We start from the raw sequence: 20741 nt of genomic DNA, 5'->3' as shown, positions 1-20741 counted from the left end.
TGATCCGGTCCGGCCCCGCCTCCTCTACTTCAGAGAGCCGGGAAGTGTGGGGCGAGGTGGGCGGGGCGTTGCACGCGAGCGCGGCCAGCAAAAAAAGGGGCGGGGAAGGAAGATCCTTAGACAACGTTACCCCGTCAACAGCCAATCGGGAGCCGGAGTTGCCCCGCCCCCTGCCCCACGTTATTGGCTGGGAGGCCTGGTGGGCGGGGCGTACCGGGGTTGGGGGAGGGCAAGGGGGCGGGGACTTAGGAGGCAGGCGCTGGCGGGCAGTGATGGCGGCGGGTGATGGGGACGTGAAGCTAGGCACCCTGGGGAGTGGCAGCGAGAGCGGCAGGGAAGGCGGCAGCGGGAGCCCGGGCGGCGCGGGAGTGGTGGCAGAAGGGGGCGGCTGGGCGGCAGCGGCGTTGGCGCTGCTGACGGGGGGCGGGGAGATGCTGCTGAACGTGGCGCTGGTGGCGCTGGTGCTGCTGGGGGCCTACCGGCTGTGGGTGCGCTGGGGGCGGCGGGGTCTGGGCGCCGGGGCCGGGGCGGGCGAGGAGAGCCCCGCAGCCGCTCTGCCGCGCATGAAGAAGCGCGACTTCAGCTTGGAGCAGCTGCGCCAGTTCGACGGGTCCCGCACCCCGCGCATCCTGCTCGCGGTCAATGGGAAAGTCTTCGATGTGACCAAAGGCAGCAAGTTCTACGGTCCCGGTAAGGAGGAGCTGGAAGGGCAGGGGAGGACCCCCCCTGGCCCTCAGGCGCTACCCCCTTTTGATGGGGAGGCCCCCCGGGCGCCGGGTGAGCTGGCCCAGCCCGGACCCAGCCTCCTCCGAGCCTGGACCTCCGCGCCTTCGCCGCCGCACCTGGGACGGCCCGCCCCGCGCACACCCCCGGCCGCGGGCACCGCCAGCTTGTCCCCTCAAGTCGGGGGCCCAGGATTGCCCCCCAGGAAGCAGCTCTCAGCTTTCATCATGTAATCCCATCTCTTTTCTACTCGCCGCCTTGTTTTGGGCTGAATTTTTTTCAAAACCCGCTTGGTTGTCGCCAATCACGCCTGACCCCTCAAAGCTTTGCGGAGCTCTCTGACTCCTGGGATGGGTGAGGGCAGCAGGCAGGGGCGATTTCTAAAGGGGGGACCTGAAATTCTAGGCCCTGAAGTTCACAGCTTTTCTCTCTCTCTCTACTCTCTTTGCCACTGATCTCCCTTTCCCCACTACTACTCTCCATAAGGCCACGTTTTAGTACACGTAGCTCCAAGTCCCAGCCCCGTAGTCTGTGAAATCTGGGCATATCAACAACACCTCAGACTTTTTAAAAACAAACAGTTTTTGTATGGAGATGCTTTCCAAGATTAACAATGTACTATGTGGGATGAGGGCAGACCAGAATGAAGATCTTAAGTTAAGACTAGCAAGGGTATTCGCCCAGAGTTTTGGGGGTGGAGCTCAAACACCCAGCAGGCATGTCAGTCTGATATGTTCTCTCTCTCCCTCTCTCTCTCTCTCTCTCTCTCTCTCTCTCTCTCTCTCTCTCTCTCTTTTTCTCCTTCTCCTCCTTCTCCTCCTCCTCCTCCTCCTCCTCCTCCTCCTCCTCCTCCTCCTCCTCCTCCTCCTTCTTCTTCTTCTTCTTCTTCTTCTTCTTCTTTCCCTCTCTCCCTCTCTCCCTTCTCTTTTTCTTTCTCTTTTTTTGTAGCACGAAAGCAAGTATTCAAATACACGTTGATAATGTGTTTTCACAGAGGAGAAAAAAAAAAGCACGTTAAAAAGCTATAAATTCATTATCCCTCATGCACCAGTTCTGCAAGTTGAACTTTGCTTTCAGAGAACCGTGTGTGTGGGATAGTTGGTGTAGAAACCCTTCTTTTAGTATGTGGTTATAGCTTATACTTAAGATTATGCCAGTAAGCTTCAGTTGGATCCTGCTAGTGTACCATGAAATTGAGCAACATCGTACTTCCTGGCTGTGTAGTAATTAATTCTAAACTTCATAAAAAGTGACAATAAAAGTGTAGTAATGAAATTAGAGACCTAGTGAGTTCAAAAAGAGTACGTCAAGCCTTGAAGTCAAGGAGGTTGGCAAGTCTTAAAAACTAATTGGTTTCCTATTTGACTCAGCCTGTTGGTGCATGAGATTTATTGACACCTGCTAATATATACCTATGATTTCAGTGCTTTGTGGCTGGAAAAGAAGTGTTTTGGTGTGTAGTTTGTTAATTAGAATAGAGATAAGAAATGGGAGATTTTATGTATCAAACTATTATCTTAGTCGCTTGGATTTTTGTGTATATGTCTACATTCAGCCATACTAAGAACCAGATAGCTTGTCAAGTATTTGCTTCTACTTATATGAATAAGAAAAACAGCTGAAATGGTTAGTACTTTTTGTTATTTACTTATTTACTTAAGAGCATGTGAGACAAGAAAATAGGGCCAAAGTACAGTAATAGATGCACAGACCAAATTAGTCCTTTTTATTTTTTAGTCAAGATTTACATGGTATTTGTATCTAAAGTTTTCCCCCCATTGATATTAAAATGTGAGTTCAGTGCTTAGAAATTGTGTTCAGGTTTAGACTTATGATATAATATGGAGCATACCAATCTAAAAGATCTGCCTTTGTAGCCCCTTGTCTAAATTGACAGTGAAGCAACCAAAGTTTTAATGCAAATAAGCATATTTGTCCTTACACATTATGCCTTGCCACCATCTGAAAATAGCTAAGAGGGACAGTCATCGACACAGTTTGGCAGCCTCCAGCAGCAAATGTTCTGCAACAGAAATTAAAAATTAAGATAAGAGTCATAGGTGTAATGTAGATAGCCTTCCTGTGGCTTGAGCAGTGAGGGGACGACTCAGATAACAGCCTAGAAAGTCAGCTTTATGTTAGCTTCCACCAATACCCAGCTTAAGAATTATAGACAATTATTTTATTCTAGGTATTTATTTATCAACAACATAATAAAGACATTAGGAATATTTTATTATTAAAAGGAACCTTAAAGAGCTGGCTCATCTTATGGGCTTGGAATATGTAAAAGATATAGCACTTTGCAAAAATTTTGTAGCCAAATTTCTATATATCATATATAAGTTCTGTTTTGGTTTAAGTTTTTATTTTCATCCTCAAATCAATTAAGCAGTTTTGTAGCTGAATAATTCAGAAGCAGTAATCCTTATCTGAGAATCTTAATAGCTTAAAAGAATGAACTAAGGGTGCCAGAAAGCCTAGTTTTTATGCCATACGTAGGCAATACCTACTTCCATTTTATAATAATGGTTTTAGAGTTAAAGAATATTTTCTTTTTTCTATGTTGAGGATACATTGTTGGTCATTTTTAAAGTTCAGATTCTTTTAAAAAATAAATAGTGACAATTTAGTGGATCACTCATGTTGGCAAACAGGTGGCATTAACTATATTTGTCAATATTAAATTTAGTAACAGTTCAAGCACTTGGCCAGCATGTGAAGAAAGTGGTCATGTGAGAAAATAAAATGTGGGAGGAGAAAGAAAACCAGATTTATTAAGCACCTACTATATCGGATCCATTAATTTGTCATCTGCACAATGCCTCAGAGAGGTTAGTAGGTGTTCCTGTCCTTCAGGAGTCTGAGGTTTCAGTATTTTGGATAAATTTGCTAGGCTCACACAGACATGGCATTGAAATATAGACATATTTCACCACCAAGGCTATCTACACTATTTCAGTTTTGGGGATAAACTTGTTGAGAATCTATCTTACCGCTGTTTTTTTATACCCTCTCCTAGTTCCCATAAGCATTTAAAGCCTCAAAGAAACACACTTTCATGGCTTTCCATTGTACTGTCCAATATGATAGCCACAAGCCACATATTGCTCTTAAAAATTAATTAGATTAAATGTAATTTTGAATTGAGTTCCTCTCAGTAGCCACAGTGCTCTTATTGAACAGTGAAATCTATAGGGTATTTCCATCTCTGAAGATATTATCATTTTACCAATGTGAAAATAAACTCCAAGAAGTTTGCCCACATATTTAGTAAATGGCAAAGCTAGAGATCAAATCCAGTGAACTGGCTTCACAAGCCATCCTCTCCCATTGTATCACAACATAATTTCACAGGTTTCCAGAATCAATAGATTAGGAAGATTCAAACAGATAGTATAATTTTAAATGATTTAATATTACTGCAATGGAACTCTACTAAAAACAATGTTTTTATTTAGTATGGCAAGAGATTTTACAATTTACCTTTCTAATTGTTTATCCCACATTTCTGAAATGTAGGTATATTGCTTCTCCCTTATTCTACGTAAAGTATTTTGATATATACCAACTCTGTATTTTCTTCAACTTAACTTTTAAGTTACATTGGGGGGGAGGGGTGGGAAATAAGTCATTTATAAGAAGTACTGGATGAGATGTCTAATATTTGGGAGTTGGAGAAAGGAACACATGTGCCTTTTAAGTGGTTTTTGTGTTGTTGTTGTTGTTTTAGCTTTATCTTCAACATGTTCACTTCTAGTTTACAAAACTGCAATAGAAGCAAAAGTTATAACATACAGACCAGGCCCAACCTGCCCTACTCCATCATGGATGTGTTAATTGACACCACCAGCTCACATCCCAGCTTCTTGTTTTGAAGCCAACTGGGTCTGTTGTTAGGGCTTAAAGTCCATTCACATCCATTATTTACCTATAAAATAAAAGGATCAGCTTAGTTTTCTGATGGATTTTAATAATCTTCTCAAATGTATACATACTAGTTTTTTCTACAGTGCCTGCTAGATTGGCACCCTGAGTTCAACATTTGAGGGAATTGTATTTATGTTAAATACTATCCTATCTAATAAAGAGGGAATATGCTAATTGACCATCACTCCATCACAAAGGTGGATGCACCCAGAGCTGAAGCCAAGTTCCCATAAGGAACCTTAATGAGCAATCAGCAGGGACCTGAGGCTGCACCCTTTCCTACCCTCATGAGGCTTGACAGGGGAATTCAGGCCACACCCCCAGCCCCAGTGCTAGGGCAGGGGACCTGAGGCTACATCCCCTGCCTGAAGGGGCTTGACAAGGATGGGACTGGCCAGGTCTGGATCTAGCCCATTGTGGGCAGAGGTCGGCCAGATTTGGGTCTCATGCAGTTTTGAGGCACATGTGGGTGGGTGGGGACTTGACTCTCTGACAGGAGAAAGGTTTTCATATACATTTTACCAATTTTCTTTTATCTCTGACACTTCTATTATAAAGGGCAAATAGCAATATTAAACTATTTCCTCTAATTATTCTTCTTTTAATTAGAGGAAATAATTGACTGACAATTCTCAGGTGGGGGGAGTATGGGGGGTGCAGGAAGAGACTGGACAAAAATTGTACACCTATGAATGAGGACAGTGTGGGGGTGGGGGGTAAGGGCAGAGGGTGAGGTGGGAACTGGGTGGAGGGGAGCTATGGGAGGAAGAAGAGAGGAACAAGTATAATAATCTGAACAATAAAGATTTATTTAAGCCGAGACCGGTTTGGCTCAGTGGATAGAGCATCAGCCTGCGGACTGTTAGGTCCCAGGTTCGATTCTGGTCAAGGGCATGTACCTTGGTTGCCAGCACATCCCTAGTGGGGAGTGTGCAGGAGACAGTTGATAGATGTTAATAATGTACATGAATTTCATGCACCAGGCCACTAGTCTACATAATAAAAGAGTAACATGCTAATTGACCACACCTTTGTGACACCCACCAGCCAATCATGGATGGGTATGCAAATTAATCCAACAAAGATGGCAGGTTAGTTCGCATATGCAGGCTGGGGGGGGGGGGGCACTTGTGCCGTTGCCATGGCGATGACGTAGGCATTCCTCATCACCTCAGCCACTCAGGGGCTCTGGGTCCCTGGACTGTGTATAGGCAAAAAGGCGTCTCTGGCCAGAGCAAAGGCCCATTCTTGCCTTGACTGGGAATCGAACAGTGACCTGGTTGGTCTGGCTCAGTGTTACTGATATTAGACTCTTAGTTCCACTGTATTTTTTTAAACTTCACCCCCACGTTGTTTAAATTATTATTGCCTTTTTATCTATAGTCAATGTAGTTATTTTCTTTATTCACTGTTGTCTATTGCATCTTATTTCTTCAGGGTTCAGTTTTCATTTTAATGGAGTACATCCTATAGTTATGTCATTGCTAGAAAAAGAAAACATTCTGTTTCTATCTTCCCTCACTCTGGAATGATAGTATAATTGTAGATATTGTACCTAAAATCTTAAGTGGTGTTATGCCACTGTCTGCTACTTCTTTTAGTCTACTTTTGGTTTGTTTTTCATTCCTTTAATATGTCTTTTCCCTTTGGTTGTATAGCAGGTCCTCAGATAACTATTTTGTTCAACTTTATTTTGTTATAACGTTGATGAGAAAAAAACTTGTTTTTGAAGTTTGTGTATTCTTCCCATGGATTTTCTCTAGCGACTCTGGTTTCTTCTTACATCCCAAAGATGTGCATGTTAGATGAATTGGTGTGTCTTCATTGTGCTGGTCTGAGTGAATGTGGGTGTGAGCAGTCCTGTGATGAATGGGGGACATGTCCAACACTTGGGTTGAAAAGAATTCTCTTGTTTTATTCATCTTTCTTAAATTACATATAGCTCACATTTATTTCAGTGTTTAATATTATAAGTGGTTTGAGTCTTTATTTCGAATTTTGGTGATGTTTTCCTGACTAGAAATACAATATGTCATAGGAACTTAACTCTTGCTTATGTCAGTTAACTTGTGATAAAATTGGTTTTGTTGTACATCATTTCACTTAGAGTCACAGTTTCCAAGAACCTATGGACAACATTGAGAACTTGTTATAGTTGAGACTTTTTCCCTTTTGTGTGTTTTTTTTTAATTGATTTTAGAAAGCCGGTAAGGGGAGAAAGAAACATTATTTTGTTGTTCCAGTTATGTATTTATTCATTGGTTGATTCTTGTGTTTTGCCCTGAGGTGGGGGGAATGGGGGCGGGAGGTCAAGCCCACAACCTTGGCAAAACTGGACAGTCTAAGCTACTGACTGAGCTACAAGGCCTCCTGTTTTGGAGTTCTCTTTCACTAGGATTTGTCCAGGCAGCAATTTATTTCAGACTCTACTAAAAATCTGAAGATGTGTACCTTTCATTTGTTTTAGAAAATGTGAACCCATTTTTTTCTCAATTATTGCTTCTCCCGTTCTCCTTAGTCCTTCCTCTGGAGCTCAGATACACATTATCTTTTCATTCTTTCCATCATGTCAGTTAATCTTTCCTTTTGACCTATCTCAATTTCTTAATAATGATAAGCAAACATACTATTATTCTTTAAACTGCTACTATTATTCTTGGGATGCCGTTCTCACATCTGTTAAATGTACTCACTCCTCCATGGTGTTTCTTTATGTAGTTTATAATTTTCATTGCAAATTTTCCTTCAGCAATCAGTATCTTTTTGTATCTTGGGATATTTTCTGTGATGTTCTTTGAGCCCTGGGTTGTAGAAATTTTAACTGTAGAGTAACAGTGCTACTTTTAAATATTATTTAAAAGAACCACTTTTAGGTACATATAGTAAACTTTTCAGACAATGAGTTTCTTACATTCTTTATGGTGCAGTGGTTTCTATCATCCAAAGTAATGTTTAGATTTTTGTCTATTTAAAAATTTGAATTATCTAAAAGGTACAAATGCTTTTGTGACTCATAACCTTTAATTTCCTAAATATTTCCAATGTGTTGTGGATATAATCATTATTCTGCTAATTTAAAAATCAAGGAATTTCCAGTTTTTTCTACTTGTTTACTTCTCATTAGAAAATACTTTATACAGTTAACTGGATGGGAGCTCTCTTACCATTCTGTTGTTCAGTTAAGCCAGTAATTCTGGTTTTAAAATTATTTTCTCTAAATTACTTCTGTCATCTGAAACCGGTTTGGCTCAGTGTATAGAGCATCGGCCTGCGGACTGAAGGGTCTGAAGTTCAATTCCAGTCATGGGCATGTACCTTGGTTGCGGGCACATCCCCAGTAGGGGGTATACAGGAGGCAGCTGATTGATGTTTCTCTCTCATAGATGTTTCTAACTCTGTCCCTCTCCCTTCCTCTCTGTAAAAAAATCAATAAAAAGTATATTTTTAAAAAAACACATTACCTCTGTCATGTATGGATAACTTTCAGTCTCAGGAAATAATTAACATATTTTGGAAATATTTATTAGTACGTAATTCTTAAAATAACATTTTAAATGAAAAAGTCTGCAACCTAACATAAAGAGAGAAAACTCTTGAAAGATTATTTTTTAAATAAATTTTTCAATAGCCAGACCTTACCAATTAAATGAAGTAAAGATTTCTCCTCCATTCCCCAGAAATATTGCCACTGTTAAGTGTTTGGTCTGTATTCTTCCTGGTGTTTTCCATGCATATGCAGAGTTTAAAGTGTGCATACATGTATATTCTTTAATTCAGAGTGAATCATAATCGTATATAATAAAAGCCTAATATGCAAATCGACTGAACAGCAGAATGACCGGTGGAATGACCGGTTGCTATGACATGCACTGACCACCAGGGGGCAGACACTCATCGCCGGAGCTGCCCACAGGCCCCAGGCCAGCCAAGGTGGGTGTCAGCAGGGGGGCCCCTAATTGCTCCAACGGTTGCCCCGTAGAGGGAGGTGACTGGCGGCGGGGGTTGGGGCCAGAGAGCAGATGGCACCAGGCTGACCAACATGGGTGCCAGGGGGTGCCCCCTGATTGCCCTGCTGGTCGCCCCTCAGATTAGTTCTGATCACCGACCGGGTCTAGGGACCCTACTCATGCACAAATTTCATACATTGGACCTCTAGTCCTATATAGTAACAGGCTAATATGCTAATTCGATCGTACAGCAGAATAACCTTCTGGATGAAGCCAGGGCTGTGAAGGCCGAACCCCTTGCACGAATTTCATGCATCAGGCCTCGTGTGTGTGTGTGTGTGTGTGTGTGTGTGTGTGTGTGTGTGTGTGTATTATATTTACATATGTCTGCATGTTTTTCTGAATTGCATTTTTCAGTTAATATATCATAGACCTCTATGTCTGTACATATAGTTACCTCATTCTCTTTGGTAGGTGTATACTACATTAAGTTAACATATTAATATTTATTTAACCAATTTCTTGATATAGAAAATTAGGTTGTTTCAGTCATATTAGTATATATTTTAAATAACAAGTCTCTTTTTTTAATCTATACTTAAAGTAGGTGTAGACTTTGCTTACCATAAGTGAATCTGTTTAAAGGGTCAAAAGCTAATTTCTCTTTATTTGAAATTGTAACTAATTCATTTGGAAGAAATGTATCATGTTCCTACTTCATGCCAGGCACTGTGCTAGGCATTGAGGATACAGAGATGAGTAAGATAGTTTTTGCTCTCAAGGACAAACTTTGGGAATGGCTCACTTCAACAGCATATAAATCATGCCATTCCTCCTTAAAGAGGGTGGTTCCTAATTCCTTGGACAAAATGTTAATTATTATGTGTCAATCAGAAGAACTGTTCTTTATAAAGCCACTGTTTTCCAAAAGTCATGGTAAATGAAAACCATTATTTTCTTTAATAACATTTCATAGTTTATATAGGTAATTATGAGTATATTATAGTAATTGGGTGGTATTTATTTTGAAAACGGGTCATATTTTTTATCAGGCCATTTATTTAGCAAAGAATTGTTGAACATCACACATGGATTGGGCACTGAAGTAGTCAGTGAAGATACAAAGATGATTCAGTCTCTGTCCTCAGACTTTCAACCTACATTGGGTAGGGGGGGAAAATGTTTTAGATTCACAATCACTTGAGTCTTTACATAATTCTTACCAGTGGATGTTCTGTCAGTTATTTTTAGATGCCACAATTAATAACAAACAGTAAAGCATCATTTGGAAGCCAACTAGCTTCCAAACCTAATTGTTGAAATAATCTATTCTCCCCCTGGCACAGCATTATCTTCATCATTGATTACAAGTTTTGGGGTATATGAAATAAGTGAAATTTAAGGTTTCCATTTTCAGTGAAAGACTTTATTTTGGTCAAAAGGCAGATTCCAAGAAATTTCCTCTCATCCTATCTAGTACCTGTGCATGTTTTGAAGTTAAGGCTGTTACCAAATATGAGTCATTATTAAGTTTCTTTTTTTTGGCTTTTTCCTTTGAGACGCTTTAAAATATTGTTAGGCTATCTAAATATAATTTCTTTTTCCCCCACAGCGGGTCCATATGGAATATTTGCTGGTAGGGACGCCTCCAGAGGACTGGCGACATTTTGCCTAGATAAAGATGCACTTAAAGATGAATATGATGATCTATCAGATTTGAATGCTGTACAAATGGAAAGTGTCCGAGAATGGGAAATGCAGTTTAAAGGTACCTTCATTTCTTGGGGTTCTTTGGAAATACTCAGTCTTTGGCCAAAGAAAGTGAATGCTATTTCACATTCTTTAGGAGCCCAAGGATCCCATATGTTTTCATCACTATCATTATTTGATAAAATAAATGATTGTTACATATGATTTATAAAATCTATATTTAAACATTGACTTGTTACAAACTATAAGTCTAACAAAAATTGTAATACCTTGAGTGGTATAAGGCTTGTTTATTAAGGCATAGTTTTAAAAAATATATAGGCTTATGTTTAAAACTGAGCTGGTTACTAATATAATTATTTATTCTAATTGATTATCTTACCATCCAGCTATATGGGGAAAATCTCATTTCTCCTTATACCCTCGCGACATCAATTACTACCACCTATGTGACACTTTGGATCTATGTGACCTTTGGATCCTTTGGAACAGTTCTTCTAGCTTCTTGGCACTTGTACTAGTTCTACTGCAAAAAGCAGTCCTATCTTATCCTCTTGGTTTGTGAGTTAATTCAATTAACATAGGTTCAAATTTCTAACCAAGAAATTACTGACTGTGTATCACCTTGGACATAGCAATGTTCTACATGAAACACCTGGTAACATAAAAACAAGTAATGTAGTCCTACCAGTTTTGCTCAGTGGGTAGAGCATTGGCCTGTGGACCGAAAGGTCCCAGGTTCAATTCCAGTCAAGGACGTGTACATCGGTTGCAGGTTCCTACCGGGCCTAGGCCCAGATCAGGGCGAGTGCAGGAAGCAACCAATTGATGTGTTTCCCTCACATCCGTGTTTCTGTCTTTCCCTTAAAAAAAAACCCGAAACCGGTTTGGCTCAATTGTTAGAGCCTCAGCCTGCGGACTGAAGGGTCCCGGGTTCAATTCCAGTCAAGGGCATCTACATTGGTTGCAGGCATATCCCGGGTAAGGGATGTGCAGGAGGCAGCTGGTTGATGTCTCTCTCTAATCGATGTTTCTAGCTCTCTCTCTCTCTCTCCCTTCCTCTCTGTAAAAAATCAATAAAATATATATATATTTTAAATAAATTTAAAAAATCAAAGGAAAAATATCCTCGGGTGAGAATTCAAAAAACAAGTAATGTAACAGATCTAAGAGGAGAATTTAATAGAAAAAAGAATAGTACATTTTTATTTCATCTCAGTTCTATATAAACCCTGATATACCTATAGATTTTAAATAACTTGGAAATTCCCTCATTGCCAACTTGTTTCTTTATATTTTGGGCTATTAAGATTTAAAGCCGAGACTGGTTTGGCTCAATGGATAGAGCGTTGGCTTGGGGACTGAAAGGTCCCGGGTTCGATTCCGGTCAAGGGCATGTACATGGGTTGCGGGCACATCCCCGGTAGGGGGTGTGCAGGAGGCAGCTGATAGATGTTTCTAAATCTGTATCTCTCTCTCTTCCTCTCTGTAAAAAATCAATAAAATATATTTAAAAAAAAAAAAAGATTTAAAGAACTATTCTAAGACCCATAGTACACAAAAAAGTTAGACCAGATTAAGACTACATATCTCTCTCCAGGCCTAACCCAAGAGCCTGGATAAGTAGCTCCAAGATCAGTTCTGAACATACATAATATATTTTTTAAACTCTCTTAAGTGATTGTGATACAGTGTCCTTGATTCGAAGTGGTAGTATGGAGCACTCTCCTGCAAAGCACAATTCCCAAGTTTCATAAATTCCCTAATTCTGTTTTCTTTTATTCAAGCCTTACGTGAGTACAAAGACCAGCCAAGGTGAGCAGTAGGAAAATGTAGCTTATTCTATATCATTCCAGAAGAAGCAAGTGCCTTCTGTGCTGTACAATGGAATAGTGAAACATTTTATTGCTACTGATTTTCTTTTGATGTCTTTCAGAAAAATATGATTATGTAGGCAGACTGCTAAAACCAGGAGAAGAACCGTCAGAATATACAGATGAAGAAGATACCAAGGATCACAATAAACAGGACTGAACTTTGTAAACAACTAAAGTCAGGGGCCTTCTTACTCCCTTTCACAGAATGTCCAGCGTCTTTGGGTTTGGTTCACCTGCTGCAAAAAACATTCAACAGATTGTGTACAAGCTAAATGAATCTCACTATGAAGTTTTGGAAACTAGACATTATTTATGCTGCCAAACTCATTTGTTACAGTTGTTTGTAATGTCTGGTTGGGGCTTCATCATCCTGAAAAGAAGACAGGAATTATTTTTTATAGAGCAAGAAAGTTACAAGGTTGCTTTTCTTATTTTTAAAAAAATCAAAGACAACCAGATATGTATTTGCTACTTAAGTATACAAATCTCAAAAACAACAAGGGACTCCTATTTCCTTTGCTGTGCTTTTGTTTTGGTATTGAGAGGGAGGAGACCTGGGCTGGAGAAGGCAGGGTGCATATCAATTTGAGTCGTTTAGACCGTCTCCAACCTTTTGGACTTTGCAGACCACTGGTTGGCGACTGCTGGTTTAGGCTACTGAAACATGCAAATGTGAATTCCCAAACTTTTATTTTTGGGCTTTGTCAGGGAAAAGGGAAAAAACAAACAAAACTTCATTCTAAGAAATCTTTGCATATTAGGAGACAGGATTTCAAGTGGATTTTAAGTTAAAGAACTCCAACAGTAAGATCATTTGAAACTAGTTTTCATCCCTTCCCTTTACCTAGATCAAATCAATATTACTTGTGCCTTATTTCACTTACATAGACTTGAATTATTTTTAGGGAAAGCCCCTATGTGAATTCAGAAGTCACTACAAGCAGCATTGAGACCGAAGTTGGAATCTTCTGTTGACCGCAAAACCTTGTCATTCTGTGTATATAGAATGTAAAAGGAATATTCAGTGTTACTGCCATATATGTTAATATACACAAACTTAATTAGCATTTTAATGGCCAAATGCATTCCCCCATGCTTTTTTCAAAAAAAAGGAAAAAAAAGAAAAGAAAACCAAATCAACAACTCTATCCCCCAACAGCTCCCTAATTTTAGGACTCTGACCCTCACAGCTCACTAGTGTGAGTCCATGGGGCCGTAGTATGGATGTTGTATGGGTGTGTCTTAATGTGTGAGAGCGCCTTGGGAGGGACTCTGCAGATATGTAAATACCAGTACTGTTTTAATAAAGCATGTAAAATAAACCAAAATAAGCTTGAGTTGGACTTTATATACTAAGCCAGTGCATTATGTGGTAGTCAAGATTGTGCATTTGATTCAAGATGAGGAAAAGTCTTGGAAATGAAAAAGCAAAGACTGGTTAACCAAGTTGTACACATTGTACCACATTCACTATAACTTTAGGAAGAAATTCCACTTTGTGGAACACTCTCAAGAAATCTGAGATTATTCAGGTAAGAATTGATATATAAAAAAATGTACATATTCTTACTTTATATTTTGATGCCAACTAATACTAGAATTAACAGCACTCCAGGTGGTTGCTATTGGACACAAAACAATTAGGGTATTATAACAATAGGTATTAAATGCTTCTCTTGTTAGTTTGAAAAAGCTCTTTTATGTCAGATACGTGATTTCATCATGACTATTTGGTTCTTGCTTAGGGATAAATTATACCAAAAAAGACAAATTTCATAAGTCGTGAATTAAAGAAGTCTTCTATTGCATTATTAGTATGATAAATGCTCTCAAGCCATCAAAGAAAGGGGAACTTTAATTGCAATAACAAGTGAACGTATGTAAAATACAGCAGGTCCTCGAAAAACATTGTTTTCATTATGAGGTTGAGGAGATGCTGTAGAACTTATGTGTTGTTTAATATCAATTAGCCTATGGTAAAACTGGTTTCATTATATGTCACTTAAAGTTGCAGAACCTATCAATGATGTTAAGTGAGGGTTTAATGTACTACATTCTATCATATTTAGTCTTGGAATGTTTTGTAGAAAATGATAGACTTCAGCCAAATCTTAGCTGAAGACTGGTTGTAAAGATGAAGAATGCTAGTAAATGCTTTGTGTGTTTTTATGTAAAATATTTTCTAAACAGATTTGTTAAAGTATTTGTCTTCTGTATTAATATATAATATGAATATATATATGAATACACATATTCATATATATGTGAATCATTTGAGCCTAAAGTTCAGAAATATATACTTGTGAATACAGAAACACTAAATATTCATGCAGTGGAAATTATATAGTATGTTAAGAAAAATGAGTAATTTTGTGTTTTGGACTCAAAATAAACCATGTTCTACAGACAATTCCTCATTTTCAGTTGAGTGTTTCTCATTTTCAGGCAGTGTGTTGGGCAGGTTTTGAATATGGGGAAAGGAGCTGTGATGGTATTGTTACCGTTGTTTTCCCCTTAGCCACTATTTCCCTAACTTGCCTGATTATTAGAACAACTTGGGATGCTAAAAATACAAAACCTTGGATTCCAATTCAAACCAACACCCACTGGGCTAGAATCGAAAGAGAACAGGTCTCAGACTCTTATTTTAAAGTACTGAGGCAATTCTTATAATCAGGCATGTTTGAGAAATATCACACTGATCTTTTCAAATATATTGTCCATCTTTGACAACCACTTAAAAGAGAAATTGAGCTTTTTCTTGGATAATTTGGGTTTGATTCCCTGTATTTCACTTTGTATCACTTCTAAAACTTCCTGAGTTAAAAGTCAGTCTCACATAAAAACCTGTATGATTGAAAATTAACTTTTGCTCAGGTTTTTATATTTTGATAGCAGCTCCAAGTCTGCATGTTTCTCAGGTGAAATCTATACGTGTGTACTAGTCAGTTTCTCTCTACAAGGAAATAAACCCATTCAGCTACAGGCAGATTTTTAAAACCTTGTGTGGAGTTAAGGTTATGTTTTCCTCATAGTAATTCTAGATGCTTTTAAGTTGCTTTGAGCATAGTAGAAATAAGTCAGTATTACAGTGGTAGATCTTTTTTCTCCAGTGAATTAAAAGCAAAAGCTCATCGATAGCTTTTGTGTATGTTTCATAAAGGTCAGTTATCAATTTGGTAGGTGATATTAATCACACAGATTATGATATGTTTGTTGTGGCAAGAGAGTTCAATTAAAGGCCACCCAACCTTTCTTTACTGTTTTCAGAGAAGGCTCATCCTCAGTCAGTGTCAGAAAAGCCTGTCTCCTCAACACACTCCTGTGTCAGACAAGGAGACCCTGTGCTTTGCATTTGTTCTACCATCACCTGTGACTGAGCACATTGCGTTGCCTATGATTACTCCATTCAAGAGAGTGCTTGAAGTGCTGTGAATACTGGTTTAATCCCAAGAGATTTTTCTACCTTGCTGTGTCTGCATAGGACCCTATTATATCAAATCATGAAGTTCAGTGTAAGAAGACTGATAAATGCATATTTCTTTTGAAGGCATGATTTTAATGGCTACTAGTACATGATATTGCTCCCAAATACAATTTTGAATTAAAATGTAGGAAATTCTGCCTCCCAATATGACAGATCTTTGTCAGATCTTTGTGCTCTCGTTACATTATATGAATTAACATGTTTCCAGCCTTCAATATCTGTTTCTTTGAATTTGTTACCAAATGCTTGCCATTGTTATGTATTTTAGATTTTTATGGTAGCCACAGACCACTTATGAATAAATTAAAGGAAGTTTGTTGCTTTAAAAAAAAAATGTAGGAAATTCCATATAGGGTATAGTATCAATTTAGCTTAAAGAAAATTGAGGGAAAGTTTAAAAAGTAAAATAACTGCTTTTGCCTAGTTATAAAAGTAATATGTTCAGAATACAGAAAAGGATTAATAAGAACCCAAAAGTCAAGAGTTAAGCAAAGCTAACCTTTTCCTACATCTTTCTCCATCCCTTTTTATGTATACAGGATCATACTCTACTTGCCAAGACTTCAGACTTGAGCCATCCATCCAGTCATGCTCCTGCTCTTGATATTCTGTCAAAGAGCTACAGGTAGGCCTTCCTACCTCCCTTCTTGTCTTATCAAATTCCAGCCCCTGTTGGCGGTTTAAATTTGACCTCGTTTCCCTGCCCACTCACCTGCTCCAGCATTCCACCGCAGTCCCACTCTTATTGGGGCCCATCAAGGCCAACAGTGCCTCCTCTGCTGCCTGCTGCCAGATCCACATGGCCAATACCTGCTGTGTTTTGTATGGCCCGACCCCCCCATCACCCCTGTGGTCGGCGCATGTCATAGCAAGCAGTCAGACTCCCAGTCAAGGGGACAATTTGCATATTAGGCTTTAATTATATGAGGATAAATTGTTCCTTGGGCAAAGAATTTTTCAGCAACCTAAAATTTTAGCCCACATTTTATGCTGTGAAAGAACTGTCTTTTTAAAATTAAACCATGTCAAAGAATTTAAACAGTTTTTGTGCTATAAAAAAAATTGGAGCCTTAGCCATTTTGGCTCAGTGGATATACCATAGGCCTGCAGACCGAAGGGTCCTGGGTTCAAATCCAGTCAAAGGCACATGCCCGGTTATGGGCTCAATCCCCAGTGTGGGGCATACAGGAGGCAACCAATCAGTGATTCTCTCCCATCATTGGTTTTTCTCTCTCCCTCTCCTCCTTTGTCTCTGAAATCAATCAAAATATGTTTTTTTAAAGAATAAAGTTGGAAAACCAGTGAACTAAATGATCTCTAGTTCCCTGTCAGTTAATGAATATAATTCAAGGATAGAACTGTGCTATCTTATAAATATCTAGCCATGTTGTATGACTGCAAAGCACAGATTTGTCTACCTGACATCTGACTAGAGCGCAACCCAGACCTGAGTGACTAGCTAGTTAGAAGTGTTTTGCAGCAACTACAGCTTACAGGCTCTCTGGGGTAATGAAAAGAAAAATGGAGAAAAGGAAAGGACTCCCAATTATTTTCTTCATAACTAAAAGCACTCATCAATGCCTTTGAAATCCTACCCAGGGAGTCCTTGCTCTCCTCTGAAATGTCCTCCCACCATCGCATTAGAGCACACTGCAGCTCCTAGTCTCTTTCAATTATCATTTAGAAAAAGACAAGTTGAAGTGAGAAGCAAGTTTAAGTTTGATCTTGCCAAAGACAAACTGCAGTGTAATCAAAGTATAATGAAGACAGTCCAGCCTACTACATTTGCCTAAAAAGCAATGCCTTACTTTGCCCTCACAACTGTGCTAAAAGAGAAAAGCAAGGTAAGAGGAATACGTAGCCTTTTATGTGAGAAATATAACAACAAACTGTTAATTCTTTCTGTGTTTCAGCTGTGTCTGTAGCGGAAAGAGTTTAAACTTCGAAGGGGGTGTGCTGTGTTTTTTGTGACCTCGAGCAAGTGTCTGAGCCTCCTTTTCCTCATTTGTTAAAAGGGACTAAGTATCTGTGTCACAGGTGAGAACAAGATAAAGGCCATCAACTCCATGGCATATACTACATATTCCCTTCATCTACTTGACAGGTAGAAAGACATTCAAGTATCTTTTCAGGTGGCATACAACTTTCTAATTTAAACTAACAATTGAAATAACCTTTTGTTAAATTGATAGTCCTAAATCTGAAAAATGTTTCCCACAGTCGATCAGGAACAAAGTATTGATTTATTTAGGGATAGCATCAATGCAATATTAAAGTTCAGCTATAATGTCAGGAGTCAGGTCATATTTGTTAATATTCTCACATGCCAAACTCTATTTAGAATCTGGACTCCCATCAGGTGGAGGTTATCCTGAAATCATTTGCATAATATAATCGCTGGATGAGATGTGAAAGATGGAATAGTATGACTATATTAAATTGAAAACGTCTCATTACTGAGCACCTTCATTTCAGAACAGTAAACAGATTGTGCATACGTTAACTCTAGGAGCAAAATTGAAAATGCTACATTGCAGTAAAGAATTCAGTGCCATTTAGCTTCAAAGATGTGTCTACATTGTTTTAGTTAACCTTATTTCAACTGCCATAAAATAATTCGGGATCATCTCATAACCCAACTTGTATTAAGCAAAACTAATGATTAGGGTGCTCACTCTCCTGACAGTGGGATTACACCCAGGCTTGTGCCTTTTCCTCTCCCTTCTCCCTCCCTACCCCAGGCATATTAACCTTGGCTTCCTCATTCCCAAGCTCCAAGGGCCCTTCCTTTACCTCTATAACTTGTTTCCTAAGCCCATTTCTTTTAGGAATTAATTCTTCCTCTGTGATTACCAAATAAATGTTCTCTTATAAAACAAACAAAAAATCCCAACTAATGATTAGAATAGCTAAATATATTGCAAATGTACTATTCAAAGACTTTCCTCACATGACTGAGTCTCTTAAGGCAAATTAAAGCTGCAATCATCCTAAATGTAAAAATCTTACATATTTAACATATTCTTGAGCAGTCAGAACTTAGTTCAAATTGGAATTTAGTTATGGTTAACTACATGTCATCTTGGCTACTCCATAATGCCCAGTTGTTAGGTTAAACACTAGTCTAGATATATGTAATTAACATTTACAATCAGTGAAACTATCCTTCATAATGTGGGTGAGTTTCATCCAATCAGTTAAAGATGTTAGGAGCAAAGAGTGAGGTTTCCCAAAAAAGAAGCAATTCTGCCTCAAGACTGCAACAGAGAACTCCTGCCTGAGTTTTCAGCCTGCTGACCTGCCCTGTAGATTGGACTCAAGGCTGTACATCAACTCTTACCTGGATTTCCAGCTGGATTGGCCTATAAATGTCAGACTTACCAGCCCCCACAATTGTGTGAGCAATTCCTTAAAATATTTTCTCATCTATCAGTCTATGTCTCCGGTGAACCCTAATACAGTACTATTTTGTAATTGTTGGCACATAAGATATTTTTAAAGTTTTAGTTCATTTTCATGATTAAATGACAAGTCTTTCTTTATTCAATACTTAATACTTCATCTCATATGCAATCTCTAAACTCTGAAAGGCATTTCAGCCATGAAGTGTAATACTTCTATAAATATATCTCCCATTGTTTCAGATAAAAATCTGAGATAACTTTTCATCTCCTCTCTGAAATAAGATTTCATCAGAGGTCATGAGACTGCCCAAGTGGAAAGATGAACACAGTCCTGCCTTTTTTTTTTTTTTTTTTTTTCTTTTTTTTTTAATATATTTTATTGATTTTTTACAGAGAGGAAGGGAAAGAGATAGAGAGCTAGTAAAGTCGATGAGAGAGAAACATCGACCTACCGGGGATGTGCCTGCAACCAATGTACATACCCTTGACCTGAATCAAGCCTGGGACCTTTCAGTCCGCAGACTGACGCTCTACCACTGAGCCAAACTGGTTTCGGCCACAGTCCTGCTCTTAATGATGCTAAGGACAGTGTAAAAAGTAGAAGAGCATAATGTGTAGTTTTATTCAAAATACTTAAATTGACCCCAACATTGATCTTTTTATATATATATATATTTTATTGATTTTTTACAGAGAGGAAGAGAGAGGGATAGAGAGTTAGAAACATTGATGAGAGAGAATCATCGATCAGCTGCCTCTTGCACACCCCCCATTGGGGATGTGCCTGCAACCAAGGTACATGCCCTTGACCAAATTGAACCTGGGACCTTTCAGTCTGCAGGCCGACGCTCTATCCACTGAGCCAAACCGGTTTTGGCCCAACATTGGTCTTTAAAATAATTTTTAAGTTATAGAAGAAGTAACAAAATCACTCTCTTTGTGGGGGAAAACCCTAAAATATTGCAGCTAATGTAATATTGAATTAATGCTGCCCAACAACAACCATGGTTTTGTTTAGTGCATCCTCCTGACCTTTTTTCTAAGTGTGATATATTCATGTAGCTGTACCTGTGGAAATAGTGCAAAGCTTGGGTTCCAGAATCTGTAGACAGACTTCCTAGGTTTAAATCCTAGCTGTGTGACTTTAGGCAAGAGATTCACTTCTCCATGCCCCAGTTCTCAAATTTTTAAGAGATTCTAATAGTGCCCAATCCATTGAGTTTTTTTGAGGATCAAATGGGTTCATTTCTGCAAAGCACTTAAAACAGTGTCTGGCAAGTCATAAACCCTATAAAAGATTAGTTATTATCATAAAATCTACCTTTTAAAAATTACTTCATCTCATTTTCCATACAATGATTTCAAGCAGTTCCTTACTACTAAGAATATTTACATTTACCCGGAATAGTTTATTCCTTTTTTATGAGTCGTCAAACTAAAGTATGGTTGGGGGGGGGGGGGGGGGGGCGGGCAGGGGAGGGCGGAGTGCTTGATAAACAAAAAAGCAGGTATATATTTGTACAGTTGTCTTTGGATACCAGTGAGTTACTGCTTCACTGCCTTGAGTGACAAAGGAGACAAATGATTGGTCCAGTTGAAGATGATGTTTACACTGCAGATCTGCTTCCTTTTGAAGTTCCCTTTCCAGTGCATGTTCTTTTAT

The 20741-nt window shown here is 39.0% G+C and overlaps 1 protein-coding gene across 4 annotated transcripts; it reads left to right on the top strand.

Annotated features, from left to right (window-relative positions):
• The first annotated feature begins 237 nt into the window (after nucleotides 1–237).
• Nucleotides 238–19385, top strand: PGRMC2 (progesterone receptor membrane component 2). 4 transcript variants are annotated; one of them, XR_006740632.1, is made up of 6 exons: nucleotides 238–690; nucleotides 10213–10368; nucleotides 15458–15702; nucleotides 16214–16299; nucleotides 17588–17711; nucleotides 19319–19385. XR_006740632.1 is itself a non-coding variant. In XM_036424521.2 (4 exons), the coding sequence occupies exons 1-4, from the start codon at nucleotides 273–275 to the stop codon at nucleotides 12254–12256; spliced, it is 612 nt and encodes a 203-aa protein (XP_036280414.1). In that variant the 5' UTR covers nucleotides 239–272; the 3' UTR covers nucleotides 12257–13515. The 4 variants fall into 4 exon arrangements, 2 of the variants coding, with proteins under 2 accessions (XP_036280414.1, XP_036280413.1); XR_006740631.1 differs by lacking the exon at nucleotides 19319–19385 and having other exon boundaries at nucleotides 17588–19106; XM_036424521.2 differs by lacking the exons at nucleotides 15458–15702; nucleotides 16214–16299; nucleotides 17588–17711; nucleotides 19319–19385 and adding exons at nucleotides 12098–12125; nucleotides 12247–13515 and having other exon boundaries at nucleotides 239–690.
• Nucleotides 19386–20741: the final 1356 nt, after the last annotated feature.

Source organism: Pipistrellus kuhlii, unplaced genomic scaffold (assembly GCF_014108245.1).
Source record: "Pipistrellus kuhlii isolate mPipKuh1 unplaced genomic scaffold, mPipKuh1.p scaffold_m20_p_8, whole genome shotgun sequence".
Lineage (NCBI taxonomy): Eukaryota > Metazoa > Chordata > Mammalia > Chiroptera > Vespertilionidae > Pipistrellus > Pipistrellus kuhlii.
The sequence above is the reverse complement of the archived record's forward strand: the minus strand, read 5'-3'. Positions and strand labels throughout refer to the sequence as shown.

Excerpts from the sequence above, each read along its gene's own strand:
- PGRMC2 (XM_036424520.2), top strand. The coding sequence starts at position 273 with ATGGCGGCGGGTGATGGGGACGTGAAGCTAGGCACCCTGGGGAGTGGC. Across the intron at positions 691-10,212 it reads CAGCAAGTTCTACGGTCCCG|CGGGTCCATATGGAATATTT; the intron begins GTAAGGAGGAGC and ends TTTCCCCCACAG. Across the intron at positions 10,369-12,246 it reads ATGGGAAATGCAGTTTAAAG|AAAAATATGATTATGTAGGC; the intron begins GTACCTTCATTT and ends GATGTCTTTCAG.